A 15,000-nucleotide genomic window follows, 5' to 3' on the forward strand; every position below is an offset into this window, starting at 1 on the left:
TACTTTTGTCAGTTATGTAAAAAGGAATCAAGGCATAGAAGGCAACAATTATTAGCAATTTGGTCCTATAAATAAAGGAGTATTATCAGTTACTTTTTCCATTGTGTGCAATAGAGCGGTTTTCAATTGAGTGTCGAAAGTAATTAGTGAATTACTTTGGTTTATGCATGATTACTTCGCTCAGCGATTGTTTCAAAGTTCTCGCGCCACTTTTTGAACCAATCAGAAGTGAAACCAAAACCAATTGTGGCTCGCGCGTGCACATTTTCCCGCGCTTTGTGTCGGCTACGTGTAATTACTTCGAGTTTTGATTGGTTTACTGATTGCCTCTGCCCTTTTTGATTGGCCAAAGTAATTACTTTGGTTTTGGTTTTACGACACTCGATTGAAACTCGCTCTAACCTGCACCAAAACGCTTTGGCTGTTGATCACACACGAAGAATGGTCCACATCAAAAAGCTTCACCACCTGAGTATGTTTATTGAACTATTTGTATGACATTGTACACAATTTACGGATAAAGGATTGGATTTCTCACGATGATCCCGACGTTTATGATTTTTACAAACCATTTGAGATTTAAAATAATCAGGATGGAAACTAGAAGGGTGGCAAACAGAATTTAAACTGTTACATTATGAATCGGCTAAATCACGACTAGCTATTGTTTTGGATTTATTATATCGACTGTTTCAAAAAGAAGGACGGGCACTCGGAGACCAGTTACGATGGGATGGATACATGGACATAAGGGATACTAGGACACTGGTATGTGGAAACGCCAATTTGCGCTTAAAAAGAATAGTATTTCCAGGAAAGGCCATTCCCTTTTTTTTTTCGTTTAGCGTCGAATGCGTTTCCTGATATTGGGTCGGTCGGTCGGTCGGATTGAAAAAAAAAACCCAAAAAAAATCACAACTAGTCTCGGAATCGGAGACCTGCTACGCCAGCATCATTGCTGCGGAGCTGGAAAACAACAAGACGTAAACCCAAAATCAAGATGGCGGAAACGTTTGTTGATGTTATTGTAAAATTAAGACAGTGTGGGAAAGAGGATCCACCACCGAAACTCTTATGCGACATAAAAATGGTTTAACTACATCGGTACTTTTTTATTTTTTTGAAAATTGTCAAAAATTTGGGTTGTTCGGACGAGGCTAAAAGGAGAAAAAAAGAAGATGGCCTTAGGGGTGAAAAATTATTCGAAAATGAAATGAGTATTATCCTTGAATATCTTCTTTAAAACCCGCGAAGAACGTCTATTTTTTTTCTTTTCCCCATAGCTGTGCCGTGGATTTGAAGGTAGTGGCTATCATTAAAAGTGAAGTTATTCATGGTGAGAATCATGCGGATGAGGTCGCAAATAGTGCCAGTAGGAATGGTGTTGTGAGGATCAGTGCATAAAAAATGATCACAAGCATTAATACCTTCATTATGTGGAATATTAGTGTATAAAGATGAGACGTCAAGTGTTACTAATAAGGAGTTTATTGAGAAAATCGTTAGTGTCTTTAATATAAGATGGTAGTTTGGTTGAAGATGGTGGTCAATAAAATGGGATATGCGTTCAGTGGGATGACTATTAGATGAAAGAATGGGGCGTCCTGGGTTACCGGGCTTGTGTACTTTGGGAAGGATCTAAAAACGTCCTGGTTTTACCTCAGGTTGTATTAGGTATTGTTTTGTCTTCTCGTCAATGAGGTCGTCAGTGTACATTCTGTTTACGTATACTGTTACTCGTTTTTGTATGTCAACAGTGATGTCTTCATTTAAGCGTCTGTATTCTGACCAATCACAAAGATCGCAAACACCGCAATGAACCAACTGAAGAAAGTGACCTTGCTTATTAAGGAGCGGGAAAATGCACTCGCGCAAACGATGACTGGGTTTGCTTCTGCTTCTTATTGGGGTCGTAGCCAAAACGCGGGGCCGGGGTCGGGGTCGGGGTCGGGGACGGGGTGTCCTTTTTTGTTTCAATTTTTGTTGTTCAATTCTCCTGTACTGTTATTTTCGAATAACCGGCATTTGTCCTTCATTTATGGTAGAGGAAAAATTGTTAAAAAATTAAGGAACCTACGGAAGCTATGAAAGCTCTTAAGGGACAAATCGGACTTTGTTTTTCTGGGTTTAAAATCGAAGTTGGTTTTTGCGAGTATCTGAGTTTGTCTTCCCGAAAAATCGGAGCTTGTTTTTCGACATTAAGAGAATTTCCGTAATTGGAGTTTATGGAATATAAGCCCACTGCCAGAGGCACTGAAGACTCGTTGAGCTCCACACTTTGTTTAAATGGCATTGTAATGTTTACTACGTAAAACAACAACAACAGAATAACAGTTCCAAGATGGTCGTCACGCAGTCGCGCAACTTTCTCATTTGATTGTTTGTTCGTATTGTTGTCAATGTTGTCGTCTGACTTTACTACAAACGGTTTGTAGTAAAGTCAGACTTGCACAAGAACTTGCTAGCCAATTTTGTTCGGACGTCAAGGGGTGGAATCCAATTTTACGATAAAAAGCACAACAACATTGACAACAATTTGCGAAAACAAGCAAATGAGAAATTTGGCGTGATGACCACCGTGGAACTGTGACCATGTTTTGTTTCGTTTTAATTGTATTGCGGAGAAGGTTTTAACGAAGTAAACATTAAAATGTGGTTTTAAAATGTGGTGCTAAGCGAGTCTTCAGTGTCTCTAGGAGTTAGCGTATATACCCCACAAAAACTCCAATCTCAGTTGGAAATTCTTTTAATTTCGAAAAACAAACAAAAATGTCCCTTTCGTAGCTTTCGTTTGTTCCTTATTATTATTATTTTTTTTACTAATTTCCACCATAAATGAAGGAAAGATGCCGAACATTCGAAAATAATGGTACATGAGAATAACGACAAAAATTGAAACATAAAAACTAGGAAAAAAAATTACACCCCGACTGGCCCCGCGTTTTGGCTACGACCTCTTATTGGTAGAAAAATCAAAGTGGGACTATACTTGTAAGCAGACAATTTTGTAACCGGACAATTTAACTAATTGCCATTTTAGAGCACTTTTTAAATGACTGTCGAAACAAAATAAAGCGATTGCGATTGCTACCTTTAGTGACTGGTTTAAAATTTCGCGCCAGTTTATCAATCAACGAAAACGAAAAACAAAACAAATCGCGACTTGCAGGCGCGACGTTTCCCGCGCTTTGAGCAAGTTACATGGAAATGCTAAAAATTTGGATTGGTTCGTTGCGCTTTTTAAATCTGCTGTGATTGGTCGAAGTCATTACTTTTGAATTTAATTTATGACACTCGCTGCAATTGAAAACTGCTCTATAGACACCTGAGAAATTCAGGCCGCCTGGGCGGGATTCTTTCAGTGGTCATGGGTTTGGATTCCGTAGAAGCATGTGTCTATAAATTGACAGTTGCTGAAATTGTCCAGTTATATAAAGGTGGCTCTTACAAGAGAATTTGTTGTTAGAAGAATTGACACTACAACACTTTATTACGTAACAGCAATGTTACGGTAGCATGTTAAACATCAATTATTGCTGAACAAGATGCAGTCATTTTTGTGACGTAACAAATTACCCTGGCAACAGGAAAGCCTTGCGAAAACATCCTATACTTTGTATTTAGTTGCTCATATCTGAAAAACGAACTCCGTGACCACACTTTTTTATTGCACAAAAGTGATCCGCAGGCCAAGTTGAAACTCTCTGCAAAGTTTAAAAGAATTCTGTGCAGCGTATTCAGAGCTACCTAAAATAGAGGAATGAGTTTAGGTGGCTCTGAAGCCGCTTCACAGAATTGTTTTACACTTTGCAGAAAGTTTCATTCTGGCACGCTGAGAACATTTCAGAAATAAAAAATGGGGGTCAGCGAGTTTGTTTTTGAGATACGAGCAACTAAAGCCAAAATATGTGGTGTTTTTGCAGGACTTTCCTGTTGCTACGGTAACTTGTTACTTCACAAAAATGACCGAATCTTTTTCAGCAGTAATTGGTGTTTGATGTGATACCACACATTTCCCCCTCCCTTAAAATGTTACATTGGTTACCCATTAAATTTCGTATTCAGTTTAAGATACTGCTCATTACTTTTAAGGCAATCCATGGTCTTGCACCAGCGTATTTAATTGAATTGATCACCCTAAGGACTCAGTGTACATATAATGTTAGATCTACTAATGAGCTTCTTCTTCAGCCTCCTCGAGTAAAAACTCTAAAGACATTAGGTGATCGTAGCTTTGTAGCGGCTGCACCAGCTTTATGGAACAAATTACCACGTGCAGTCCGCCATTCTCAAAACGTACAAACATTCAAGAAAGCCCTTAAGACTCATTTATTTCGGAAAGCTTATAATTTACAGAATATCTGATCAAGTATGAATTTATAGTTAATATTATGCAATTTTATAGTTGGAATATTAATTAGCTTTAGATTTTTCCATTTTTCATGTAACTGATTTGATTGTAAATAGTAGAATTCTAGTTTTTGTCATTGTAAAGCGCACGAGAGCATCTTCTCATGTATCATGCGCTATAGAAGCAATAAAATTATTATTATTATTATTATTATTATTATTATTATTATTATTATTACCATAACATTGCTGTTAAGTGATAAAGTGTTGCAGTGTCAATCCTTCTAATAAGAACGTTTCTTTCAAGTGCTGAAACTGGTTTGAGCCACCTTAAGTGCGAGGATTAGTTCTTTCGTCTGTAAACCGCACTTCAAATTTACATTTCTTTCAGGTTGCTTTCTGTTGAACTCAGAAAAGCGCACTCAGCGAATAGCGACTCTATAAAGTAAATAATTTGCAATAAAGTTAATTCTGTTCTAAAATTACCGTATTCCCAGGGGCTCCGTCTGTCAATTTTAATCTCACGTTTAAGCATCTTTTCGACAACGGCTGTTGAGAAGAGCAGAGCATTTTAAAAATTTAACTCATCAGTATATTATTTTGGTTTTTAGGGCGGTACGCAGCTTCTATGGTAACAAGTCCGAGATCTGGACAAGCCTGAAATCTATTCCTGATTCCTTTGAAGCTGCTCAGATCGCTAATTTCTTAACGTCATTACTGGTCTTTAATTACGTGGCGAGAAAGGTTCGTTGTAAGAGCAGACTTTCCTCCCCAGTGTCTGAGATGCGCTTTCGGGTTCGACGATAAGCGGATTTGATTCGATACTTGCTATGGCTGCTCGAAAAGGTTTTCCTCGGCTTGCCCTACCCCATTCACGGTTCCAGGAAAAAATCAATGATAAAATAACAGTTTTGAACGATTTCAAACTAAAAGGCATCCTTATCTTCATTTAGGTTTAATGATTTACTCAGCTCTGAACCAAGCGATCTACAATAATAATTGTAATGATAATGATGATGATGATGATGATAATAATCGTTAATAATTACTTTTTGTTATTCTGAAGAAGAAAACGCTAACCGGCGTAACCGGGGAAAGCCTTTTAGAGTAAAAAAGAGTACCAAGTAACAAACTATGGTCGCCATAATCCGGCATTGTAAAAAAGATCGTGTGCTATGACTACTGAGCTTGCCATGCGCCCCCCTATATTACCGATCCTAGCTTCTGAAGAGAAAAAAATTGCTAAATGAAAAGGTCAGTCTGGGAATATACCGGCAATAATAGGATATTACAATAGCACGAACAATAAGAATTATTGTACCGATTTAACATCGTATATTTATTTCACCAATTAATTAAGTTGTTACAAATCTCTCTCCTCGTCATCAATGAAACAATTATTTTTTTGTTCGTCGAAGAAGACAAAGTATGGGTTGGTCGGAGGACACTAAACGATGAAAGGGGACTGGTCTTTGTAGAGTAAGAATGGGCGCTAGCTGACGAGAGCTTTATACTTTTCTGGCGCACAGACAAACGCTAAAAGCAAAGTAAGTGTCTTTGCGAAAAAATGTATTGTGTAAATAAATCAAACAGATGGTGAAAGAGCTTGAAAAAAAGTTAAATTTCATCTCATAGGTAAACCAAACGCCTGTCAAAACTAAATACTGGTGCCCACAGACAAAGCAAGCGATTCAAGACAAAACGATCACTGAGGCGTAGAAACTTTATTTAAGCTTACCTGGGGTAATGATCTCCAAACAAACGAGCACAGTTGTCAATATCATCCACTTCATTGTCAAGGAACCATTTTGTATGTACAGCTGATTATCTTATCCAACGGCGAAAAGAGATGCTATTTTAAAATGAAAGCAAAAGGTGGACTGTATTTTTTGTCAAGGGTGGTGTCTGTGCATATAACCAAAAGCCATCGATTTTTGCAATTCCAAAGTACCATTCGAGAATTTACAGTTTCTTTTAATTTTGAGATTTGAACAGAGGCCAAACACAGGAATTTGTAGCCCCGTGATCCGGGGGACATCAAGATATATTTGTTACTGAGTCACCCTGAACCTTAAAGACAAAGTGAAATCATATACTTTGGACCACCTGTTATGAGCTAGAAGATTAATTTCACTGAAAAAAATACCTTAGATTTCCTTCGTTTCTAGGTCCAAGGCCAGATAATATGAAATCTTACATTCATAAATGATTCTCTTCGCCGTTTTTACATTTCACGAGATACTGAATCCAATCGTGTCCTCTTGCCCGCTTCGTTACGTTCATGACGTAATGCTTTGCCACCAACACATGCCACTTGTTCGTTTAGTTGCAATTTGCAGGTTTTTTTCTGTTCTTCGCATACACTTTCACTTAAAAACAATTGTGTTCTCTTTGCTTCGTCGAAGTGTAAGAATAAATATGTCAATACTTCTTTCTCTTTTCTCATTCTCCTCTATTGAAGAAAATTCTTGAGGATCTTATCAATTACCAAAGTTGTTCATTGTTACCGTGGTTGACTCAGTAAGCTGGCCTGAGAATTGCACCAAGGTTGCTGGAAAGTTTATATTTAGGGATCCTGCTTTTAGTTGCTCTAACGCTGACTAGTGCGTATTTGCGTTAAAAAAAAACACACAAAAACTAAGGTCAACTAGTGCCTCATTTCCATTCATAGGCCAGGTTACTTAGCCGTAACTCGAACGTGATGACTGTCGACAAATACAGTTAATATATGAAACTCAACATGTTTCTTTGTCTTATGTTTTTGTTCGCTGTTTTGGCCCTGACCATGCACAACCCACACCATTTTTTTCCAAAAGACATCCAATCAAAAGTTTCGATTACTTTATTCAAACTCAGTTGTAAACCAAACAACAAAAGATTGTGCATGGTCACGGTAATGTTCAAATAAAGTGCGACATTACTGTTTCCTCTTTTGAAGTTTTCGGGGTTTCGCATAACCAGTACATCTATTTGAACTACTACCTTTACCATTAGACAGTCCTCACCTCGAGACTGAGGAAAAAAGTAATGGAAATCCTCATTTTCTTTGCCAGAGCTACAAGTCTTGAAATCCTGTTTTCTTTTAAATTAAGTTTATCAATATCACTCATGTTTTTACAATATTGACTGTTCATTTTGATTCGTTATTACCTGCTTCCCTCGATTGTCCGTTACCTTTCCATCGTAACCAACTCTTAAGCTAAACCTTTATTGCTAATTCTTTCGTCTGACTCAGTCTCTTTATGGTGTCTCAGTCTTTTGAACGAGGCTCTTCAATGTGGTGGACACTTCAACAATTTTACTTGCTACGAGCTAATTTGTGCCTCGTTTAAAATAAGTGCACTGTCTTATTTTGACATTAAACCAGTTGACATCCATGTAATTGTTATTTGAAAAAAATGTACTTCGCTTATACACTTAACCACTCTAAGTGTACACCTCTCTTAATTTCAAGGTTCTACTCCGACATTGGGAGTTTTGTCAGTCAGAAGGGGAACATTCTCTTTTCCCAGGACTGTCTACGCCGACGCCCTTCACAAAACGTAAGTTGCTCCAATTTTATGTTGTTGTAGTAAATTCGTGCTGCAAGTGCGGCACGGATTTCAGCTCATATTCTTGGGTTTATACTCTGCATGACGATGTGACATCACCAAATTTGAGGTTTTTGACGCCAAGGTGCACGTGAGCATACAAATGTGAGCCCTTCGTTTACTTTGAAACCGCTCATACCATTTATTCCTGAGATACCTCCGGTCCACATTGCACGGCCTGGACGAGACGGAATAATCGCGAAACACCAAGAGAAAATGAGGGGACAGAGAAGGAGGCTCCCGGTCCAGCCCTTGGGATATGTCATGTCCACCAAAGTTATTTTTAGACGAGCGGAAGTCTTCCGAGACGTCCGCATGCAGGCCAACATCGGTCCGATGTTTGAAAGAAAATATATATTCATCAGCCTTCCACGTGCGCCATCATTTTCTCTTTTCACTAAGAACCTGAGAGCGAAGCAAGACTGCATGCGGACGTCTCGGAAGACAGACTTCCCCTAGAACAAAGACTTCCGCTCGTCTAAAAATAACTTTCGTGGACATAACATGTCCCGGCCAACGCCTTGAGCCTCCCTCTCTGTCTCCTCATTTTCTCTTGGAAACACTCAAGATAGTGATAGTGCAAAGTTACAATTTGATTTGACGTTTTCTCAGTCGTAGATCTAGAGGAAACCTCCGATCCGACTAATCAATAATTTTGAACCGAAAAAAATAATGGTTGCGCGCAATCAAATTTGCTGGACAAATGTCTTCTTGAAAAGCGTTTGTGTCGACTAATTTTGACGTGTTGCGGTCTCACACCACAGCTTTTTGTATAGGCCATGCCGGAATTGCGCAGGGAACTGGGGCGAGTTTCAAACTTGAACCAATCGATGAATTGACACCATCACATGAAAGAGGACATTGAGAATGGCCATCTGTCCAAGTTTGATGCTTTTCGGTCGAGCAGAGACCAGCATAGTTAAGAATTCCTACAAACGACTCTAATTTTAAGGCGGCGTCCCCCAAAACCATGATAAACCCCTTAAAAAAATTTAATCAGATTTGGGACAACTGGAAAATCCTGTCATGGACCTACTATTTGGAAATAGGTGAGATGAAAATCATTTTGTTTACCTATTTTTAGGAATATTACAGAAATCGAAAAAAATAATAATAAGAGTATATGGTTTGGGGGGACGCAGCTTCATTATTAGAGACGTTTGTATGGATTTTTAACAATGTTCAAAGGTCCATAACTTGGTCTCTGTTTGACCTAAAATCATTAAACCTAGGCAGATGGCCAATCTCAATGTTATCTTTCATGTGATGGTGTCAATTTATCGATTTGTTCTGATTTGAAACGCCCCAGTTTGCTGCGCAATTCCGGAATGGATTGATTCCGTAGGTAATCGCATGATTTCGAGTGCAATTTCGAAGAAATAAGCACATGTAAAGCTTTTCAAAGACGCACAAAATTCGGGCTCGTGCAATATTTGTAGTATCTGAAAAACATTACAAGTGCTTATCGATTTATTCCAAAATGCTCGAGTAAAATCATATGATGACTTATTCATAATACACATGAGAAAATTCGAGATGGATAAAGCACAAGCAACGCACGCATATCACGCAATCACGGAAAAATTGCGCCATGAATTGCGCTAACCAGGGCTTGCATTTGATTGGCTATCAATGCAACGATTTTACCTACATTCTCAAAGTCCGTTTTCGTGTGGTCCGCGGTCATGGGACGTCAGTCGCTCGCATCGCTTTGCTCGCAATGGTGTTCAAAAGGCGTATTGTTTGCAAGTCTATAATTATCTCAACTTTCTGCACTATTTCACTTTTCTGCACTCTGTTTGGGATTAATTGTCGTACTCCCAGTCGATCAACCCGCAGAATTTTTTTGTGTATATCATTCGTTTTGAAACAACAGAGCAATCATGACACATCATAATTATTCAAAATGGCGGCGCCCAGAAAATTTGAAAACCAGTACAAGCGTTCTTGGAATTTATTTATTTTAGATACAAGCGCTTTCATTGGAAAAAAGTTGTTTTCTTGTTTAGTAGAGGTTCCCTTTAAAGTTTCCATTAAATGACGTCAAGTCAAGACTGCGAATTCAGAGAGCACCAGAATGGCACGTAATAGGCCTTTTGCAAGGAACTGGTCACATGACTGATAATTGGTGAAATGGAAAGATCGCGTTTGTCTCAGCCAGAATACAACTTTTCAAAGAAATACCACTTAAGGTAAAGATTATATGATCATTTTAAAATTGTCATATATATAATCTTTACTTGTTTAAAAACACTCGAAAATTCCATACTTTGTTTGCGAACGAAAAGCTCTTACCCTCCAATGTAATTTTTCATAATTACGCGCCACAAAAAGAGCTCAGATTCCTACTTTTACCATGGGTCAAATAAGCGCGAATAAATGTGAAAGGGCAAAAATTTTCAGTCTTTCATAGTTCGAAGGAAGAATTTTAAAGCGGTTTGAAAACTTAGAAAAATACAAGGATTTGAACGAAAATCATTGAAGCGTGACTGGGTGGCAAAGCGTCCTTTTCTCATACAAATCCTTATAAATTCTTTCAACTGTAACAACACCAGTTTAAAAGATATACTTACGAAAATCGGCGTGGTGGCATATTTTGAGCTGCTCTTTTTATTTCTGGAAAAAAGATTTATGAAACTAGCAGAATCAGCGTGTTAATGAAAAAAGGTCACGTGACGAATTGTTTCAAAAGGAGTATCCGCCGGTGCGGAAGGTAAGCCTCAAATGACAAAGAACTTGAAAACACAGGGTCAGAAAATACAATAACGGAATAAGGCCCCATTAATTTCTTAACCTCATCCGTTCCAAGGGAATCTACTAACCAACAAACAACATCGGAAGAATTGACCACAATTACACAGATGCCAATAAAAGACGGCAAGCTATACTGGTGGAAAAGCTCACTTTGTATACTTTGAAATTTGGACTGGATCAACACTTCAAGAAATGTTAATGGGGCCTTATTCCGTTCATGTATTTTCTGACCCTGTGTTTTCACCCTTGCACATTTATTTACCTGATCGACATTGTGAACAACAAAATTTAGCGAAACCAACATCGTTTATGAAACTGAATGAGTAGAATACCGGGAGAGATAAAAAAATACTACGAATGAATAATAAAATCATTTTTAAATTCGGCTTTCTTGGATGTGACGAACCAAGATCGTCACCGCATAATTATACACATATTGTTCCGAAGTCGGCTCAAATGCAATAATTATTAATTTAAAAGTTAGGAGCATTATGAGCATAAGGGAATCTGAGACTGCTAGTTTTTTTTAGGCGGTTTGCTTGTCATGAAATAGAGTATTTTTCCTAGTCTATTTGTTGTTTGGGTATCTTCTGTCAATCTTGACGCCGATACAAGTGGCGTACGCGGGAACTGAAACAGTTTCTCCAGATTACCGGTCAGATTCATTAACAACCTTTACAACGAACTCATTTTGGCCTCACGGTGGCTAGTTCGTGAAGTTATTCACCCATTTTCTGCAGTTATGATTACTTCACCACAACCTGGTTCGATCATTATGCATGACCAGCTTTCTTTCCCCTTTAGATATCAAGTACAGTAGGATGGCCACATCCAGCTGGAAATCGGGAGACGCAACTTGACTTTGTGTTTGTTTGTTTGTTTGTTTGTTTGTTTTCTTTCTAAGGAATTCTCGCTTTTAATCGCCCTCCAACCGGAAAAGTATCGGAAATTTACGACGTGCTAGTTTCATACCACTCGACTTTCCTTTTACAGATCATATATTTACCTTCAACCAGACATTCTATTTTTTTATGCTACTGAACAACACAACACCATAAGGACTTGATGAAGCATTTTTGAAGCCTGTGTCTTCGGAAATCATGAAGTCTTCAAAGGTAACAGGTGCGAAAGAACGAAACAGTGAACACTGTTAAAATCTTCCGAAGCATGCATATGACAGAAAATTACTCCATTTATTGAAATCATTGTCCAATGAACGTTTTCTCCAATTGAAAAGGAACGTAACTGCTCCTTGTGCTTTTCCTTCTAAAAAAAAGCCTCATTGGAATCAGTGATATTTAAACTCCCCGGGCTCAAAACGGAGTAGTTAATATTTAATCTCATTCGGTTTAAAAAACTTCTTCGACCTCATGACGTCATTGAAAGGATATGACCAAATAGGAAAAAGCTTCCAAGTCCGTGTTGCTCGTGATTTTCATGGTTTAAGCGGTAAGTTCATGGACCCTTTTGCTTAAAATTCTCATTCAAAGCTACATGATGTCAAACATCGATGTTTTGGAAGCAAAACAAGACGATTTATAAACAATGGATCGTTATTACAAACAAAGTAAAAACGACCTGCCTCTCCTAATCAGCCACCGGGCGTGGAGAACTCAAAGAACACATTTCTTCGAGCTTTCACAAATACAAAACTTTTATTTTAGAGCTCTGAGGCTTTCTTACCCATTTAGTTGTTTGTTTGCTCAGGCAGAAATCTTTGTTATGATACATAACTATAAATTTTGTTGATAATATTGCTCCATTTTCTTAACAGGTGAAATTTTGCAATAAATAACCAATACCGAACACGCTAACGCTGTGGGATGAACATAAGACTTCTTCTAGCGTGCTTGGCATTATGTTTGTCTCAAGCAGGTGAGATAGGAATACAGCATACAGGAAGAGAGTGCCGATTTAAGCGTTGTTGACCAATTGTGTTATGAATGTGTGGTTATATTTCCATCCTAAATCCGTAAATCCGCCTGCTACTCACTGAGGCCAGACCACAAGTTATGTCTACGTTGATCGAGTTGCGTCTACAGCATATTTTTTCTGTTTATTGAAAAATAAACATTGTGGCTTGGATTTTAGATCATCACATTTATGAGAGTTAGTTTGCAGTATCGAAAAATTCAGGTTAAACACGATTTGAAGCCACAGTCTCGGCGATGCCTACCCGTGCAGTATACTACCACCTGAGCCACCAAGGAGTCATTTTTGGAGTTCGCTCTAAACCCTTAAAGGTTTTAGATATTAAAACACTATATGTCCATATGAACACATACGTGTTTCGTGTTTATGTTAAAGCTAGTAAGATGACTCTTGAGGTCTTCGGCCGCATGCTCATCACTTGGTTGGAATCGAAGACACAACAAGTGGTGTATTTGCAGTAATATGATGACATCTGATACATGAACAAGATTTTCATGTGCATTTTTGCAGAGTTGATTTAATGATGGCATAGGCTTCTTTCCCTGTCCTTATGTCGCCATTATTTTGTCTGAAAAGCAGCCTGAGTTAATCTTTGATCAACGCGTTGATATATTTCAGTGCTGTCCGCTCCACTCGATGCCTCTCAGAAGCCTGGGGAGGAGCAAGGTGAATATGTTATTCCAAAATGGCCACGATTGTTGCCTCGTTCTGAAGCTGAAAATTCAAAAGACTATTTAACCTTGAACGAAGTAATAAGGGCTAATTTGCAAGCAAACGAAACAATAGTAAAATCGTGGCCATTTTGGGAATGAGGTGTATGATTGTAATGGAACAATCGCTAGAGATTCAAAATAATAATAGAGCGAGTTTCAATCGAGTGTCGTAATACCAAAACCAAAGTAATTACTTTGGCCAATCAAAAAGGACGGAGGCAATCCAGTAAACCAATCAAAATTCGAAATAATTACACGTAGCCGACACAAAGCGCGGGAAAATGTGCACGGGCGAGCCACGATTGGTTTTGGTTTCACTTCTGATTGGTTGAAAAAGTGGTCCGAGAACTTTGAACCAATCACTGAGTGAAGTAACGCAAAGCCAAAGCAATTCGCTAATTACTTTCGACACTCAACTGAAAACCGCTTTAACGAAAAAGGACTAGAGTTAGTATTACCATTCCAGATTTATTGAATTGTGCTTGTTTATGAGAGTACGATTTTTTCCCTTTACACGGATCAACAACATCACCGTAACAAGAACACTGAACAACGACGACAACAACAACCACTAATTGACAAACAACTTTTGTTTACATGAAAAGCAAAAGCAGATTTTATGTTCACTTTATATGTTCTCAGCAAACCAAACAAGTTCAAAGTCAATAAATCTCGAAGACAAAGGTGAGTCAATACTTGTGCACGAGTTTTCGAGCCTAGCAATAGGCCATTTTCGAAATATCAAATATGCAGCTTGGTACTGAGGCAGTGAGGTCAAAAACAATAGAAACACATTGGAATGAATGTTAAAATATTTACATATCATCCACTTTCCTTTGTCTTTGTCCTTTAAACCTCTCTTTCAAGCTGAATTTTAATATATCGAAAAAGGCCATCCTCACCCTCACAATATTAGACACGTAAAAATAAGCGCTGAGACACTAAATGGGGACACTGAAAGTAGAAATTAAACTGAACATTGGTTTTGAGGAGTGAGGAAAAAACTTCTGGACCAGAGTAGAGAACCAACAAACTCGACCCATATCTGAATCGAACCCGGGCCACATTGTTTGGAAGAGAGTGCTCTCATCACTGCGCCAGCACTGCTCTTCTTGCTTTCTGTTTTTCAGCTCCGTTGAAAATATGGATGGCGTGCAGGAGGAAATATACCAGAAATTTCCGTTGATATCACTCTCTCTTTGATGTTGTTTTCTCTTAATTCATTTCATTATTCTGGATAAAACCATATGTAGCTTAACCTAACGTTAAGTTTAACTAGTTGAAACAATTCAAAGAAAAAATCTGCGTGCGTAAGGTTTCCACTTGTGTGTGCAATATCGAAACACGACTCCTTGCTTTGACTTTTCTAGTAAAAGAAGCTGTGAAAAAGGCTGAGTTAGATGCTAGTCTAGCTGCTGAAGATGCGGTGCGACATGGACATAAGGCTGAATCAAGAGTTACCAACGACAAAGATTCATCCGAAGAAGCTGAAGGTAGCACGGATCACGTGACTGTGGATAACAAGCCAACCCTGCACACCAGGACGCATGCTTTAGGCACGCTTTTTTAGTTTTAATCGTCCTATTCCAATATGTTCGCCGATGGCCAGGTGAATGTATGTGAAAAAAAATTTGACTTCGTCTCGGTTTTCATTCACCGAT

General features: G+C 38.4%; 2 protein-coding genes across 9 annotated transcripts in view; one reads left to right on the forward strand and one right to left on the reverse strand.

The window, feature by feature from the left end:
* The window catches only part of LOC137967339 (uncharacterized), a 20,388-nt gene extending 13,448 nt beyond the window's left edge, over positions 1–6,940 (reverse strand). The window contains exons 1-3 of one of the 4 annotated variants that reach the window (XM_068813864.1): positions 6,858–6,940; positions 6,089–6,202; positions 4,837–4,899 (exon numbers count right to left, since the gene is read on the reverse strand). In XM_068813864.1, coding sequence (XP_068669965.1) covers positions 4,837–4,899; positions 6,089–6,143 — 118 coding nt within the window. In that variant the 5' untranslated portion in view covers positions 6,144–6,202; positions 6,858–6,940. Of the gene's footprint in view, positions 1–4,836; positions 4,900–6,088; positions 6,203–6,301; positions 6,373–6,496; positions 6,686–6,857 lie in introns of those variants that run through there. The other 3 variants (XM_068813863.1, XM_068813861.1, XM_068813862.1) reach the window with 3 other exon arrangements.
* A 5,101-nt stretch (positions 6,941–12,041) lies between these two features.
* The window catches only part of LOC138013158 (secreted protein C-like), an 11,285-nt gene continuing 8,326 nt past the window's right edge, over positions 12,042–15,000 (forward strand). For 3 of the 5 annotated variants that reach the window (XM_068860160.1, XM_068860161.1, XM_068860163.1), the window contains exons 1-5: positions 12,042–12,143; positions 12,469–12,569; positions 13,245–13,292; positions 13,982–14,023; positions 14,710–14,895. In XM_068860160.1, the coding sequence (XP_068716261.1) occupies positions 12,518–12,569; positions 13,245–13,292; positions 13,982–14,023; positions 14,710–14,895 (328 nt within the window). In that variant the 5' untranslated portion in view covers positions 12,042–12,143; positions 12,469–12,517. The remainder of the gene's footprint in view (positions 12,144–12,468; positions 12,570–13,244; positions 13,293–13,981; positions 14,024–14,709; positions 14,896–15,000) is intronic. The other 2 variants (XM_068860164.1, XM_068860162.1) reach the window with 2 other exon arrangements.

Source organism: Montipora foliosa, chromosome 8, assembly GCF_036669935.1.
Source record: "Montipora foliosa isolate CH-2021 chromosome 8, ASM3666993v2, whole genome shotgun sequence".
Lineage (NCBI taxonomy): Eukaryota > Metazoa > Cnidaria > Anthozoa > Scleractinia > Acroporidae > Montipora > Montipora foliosa.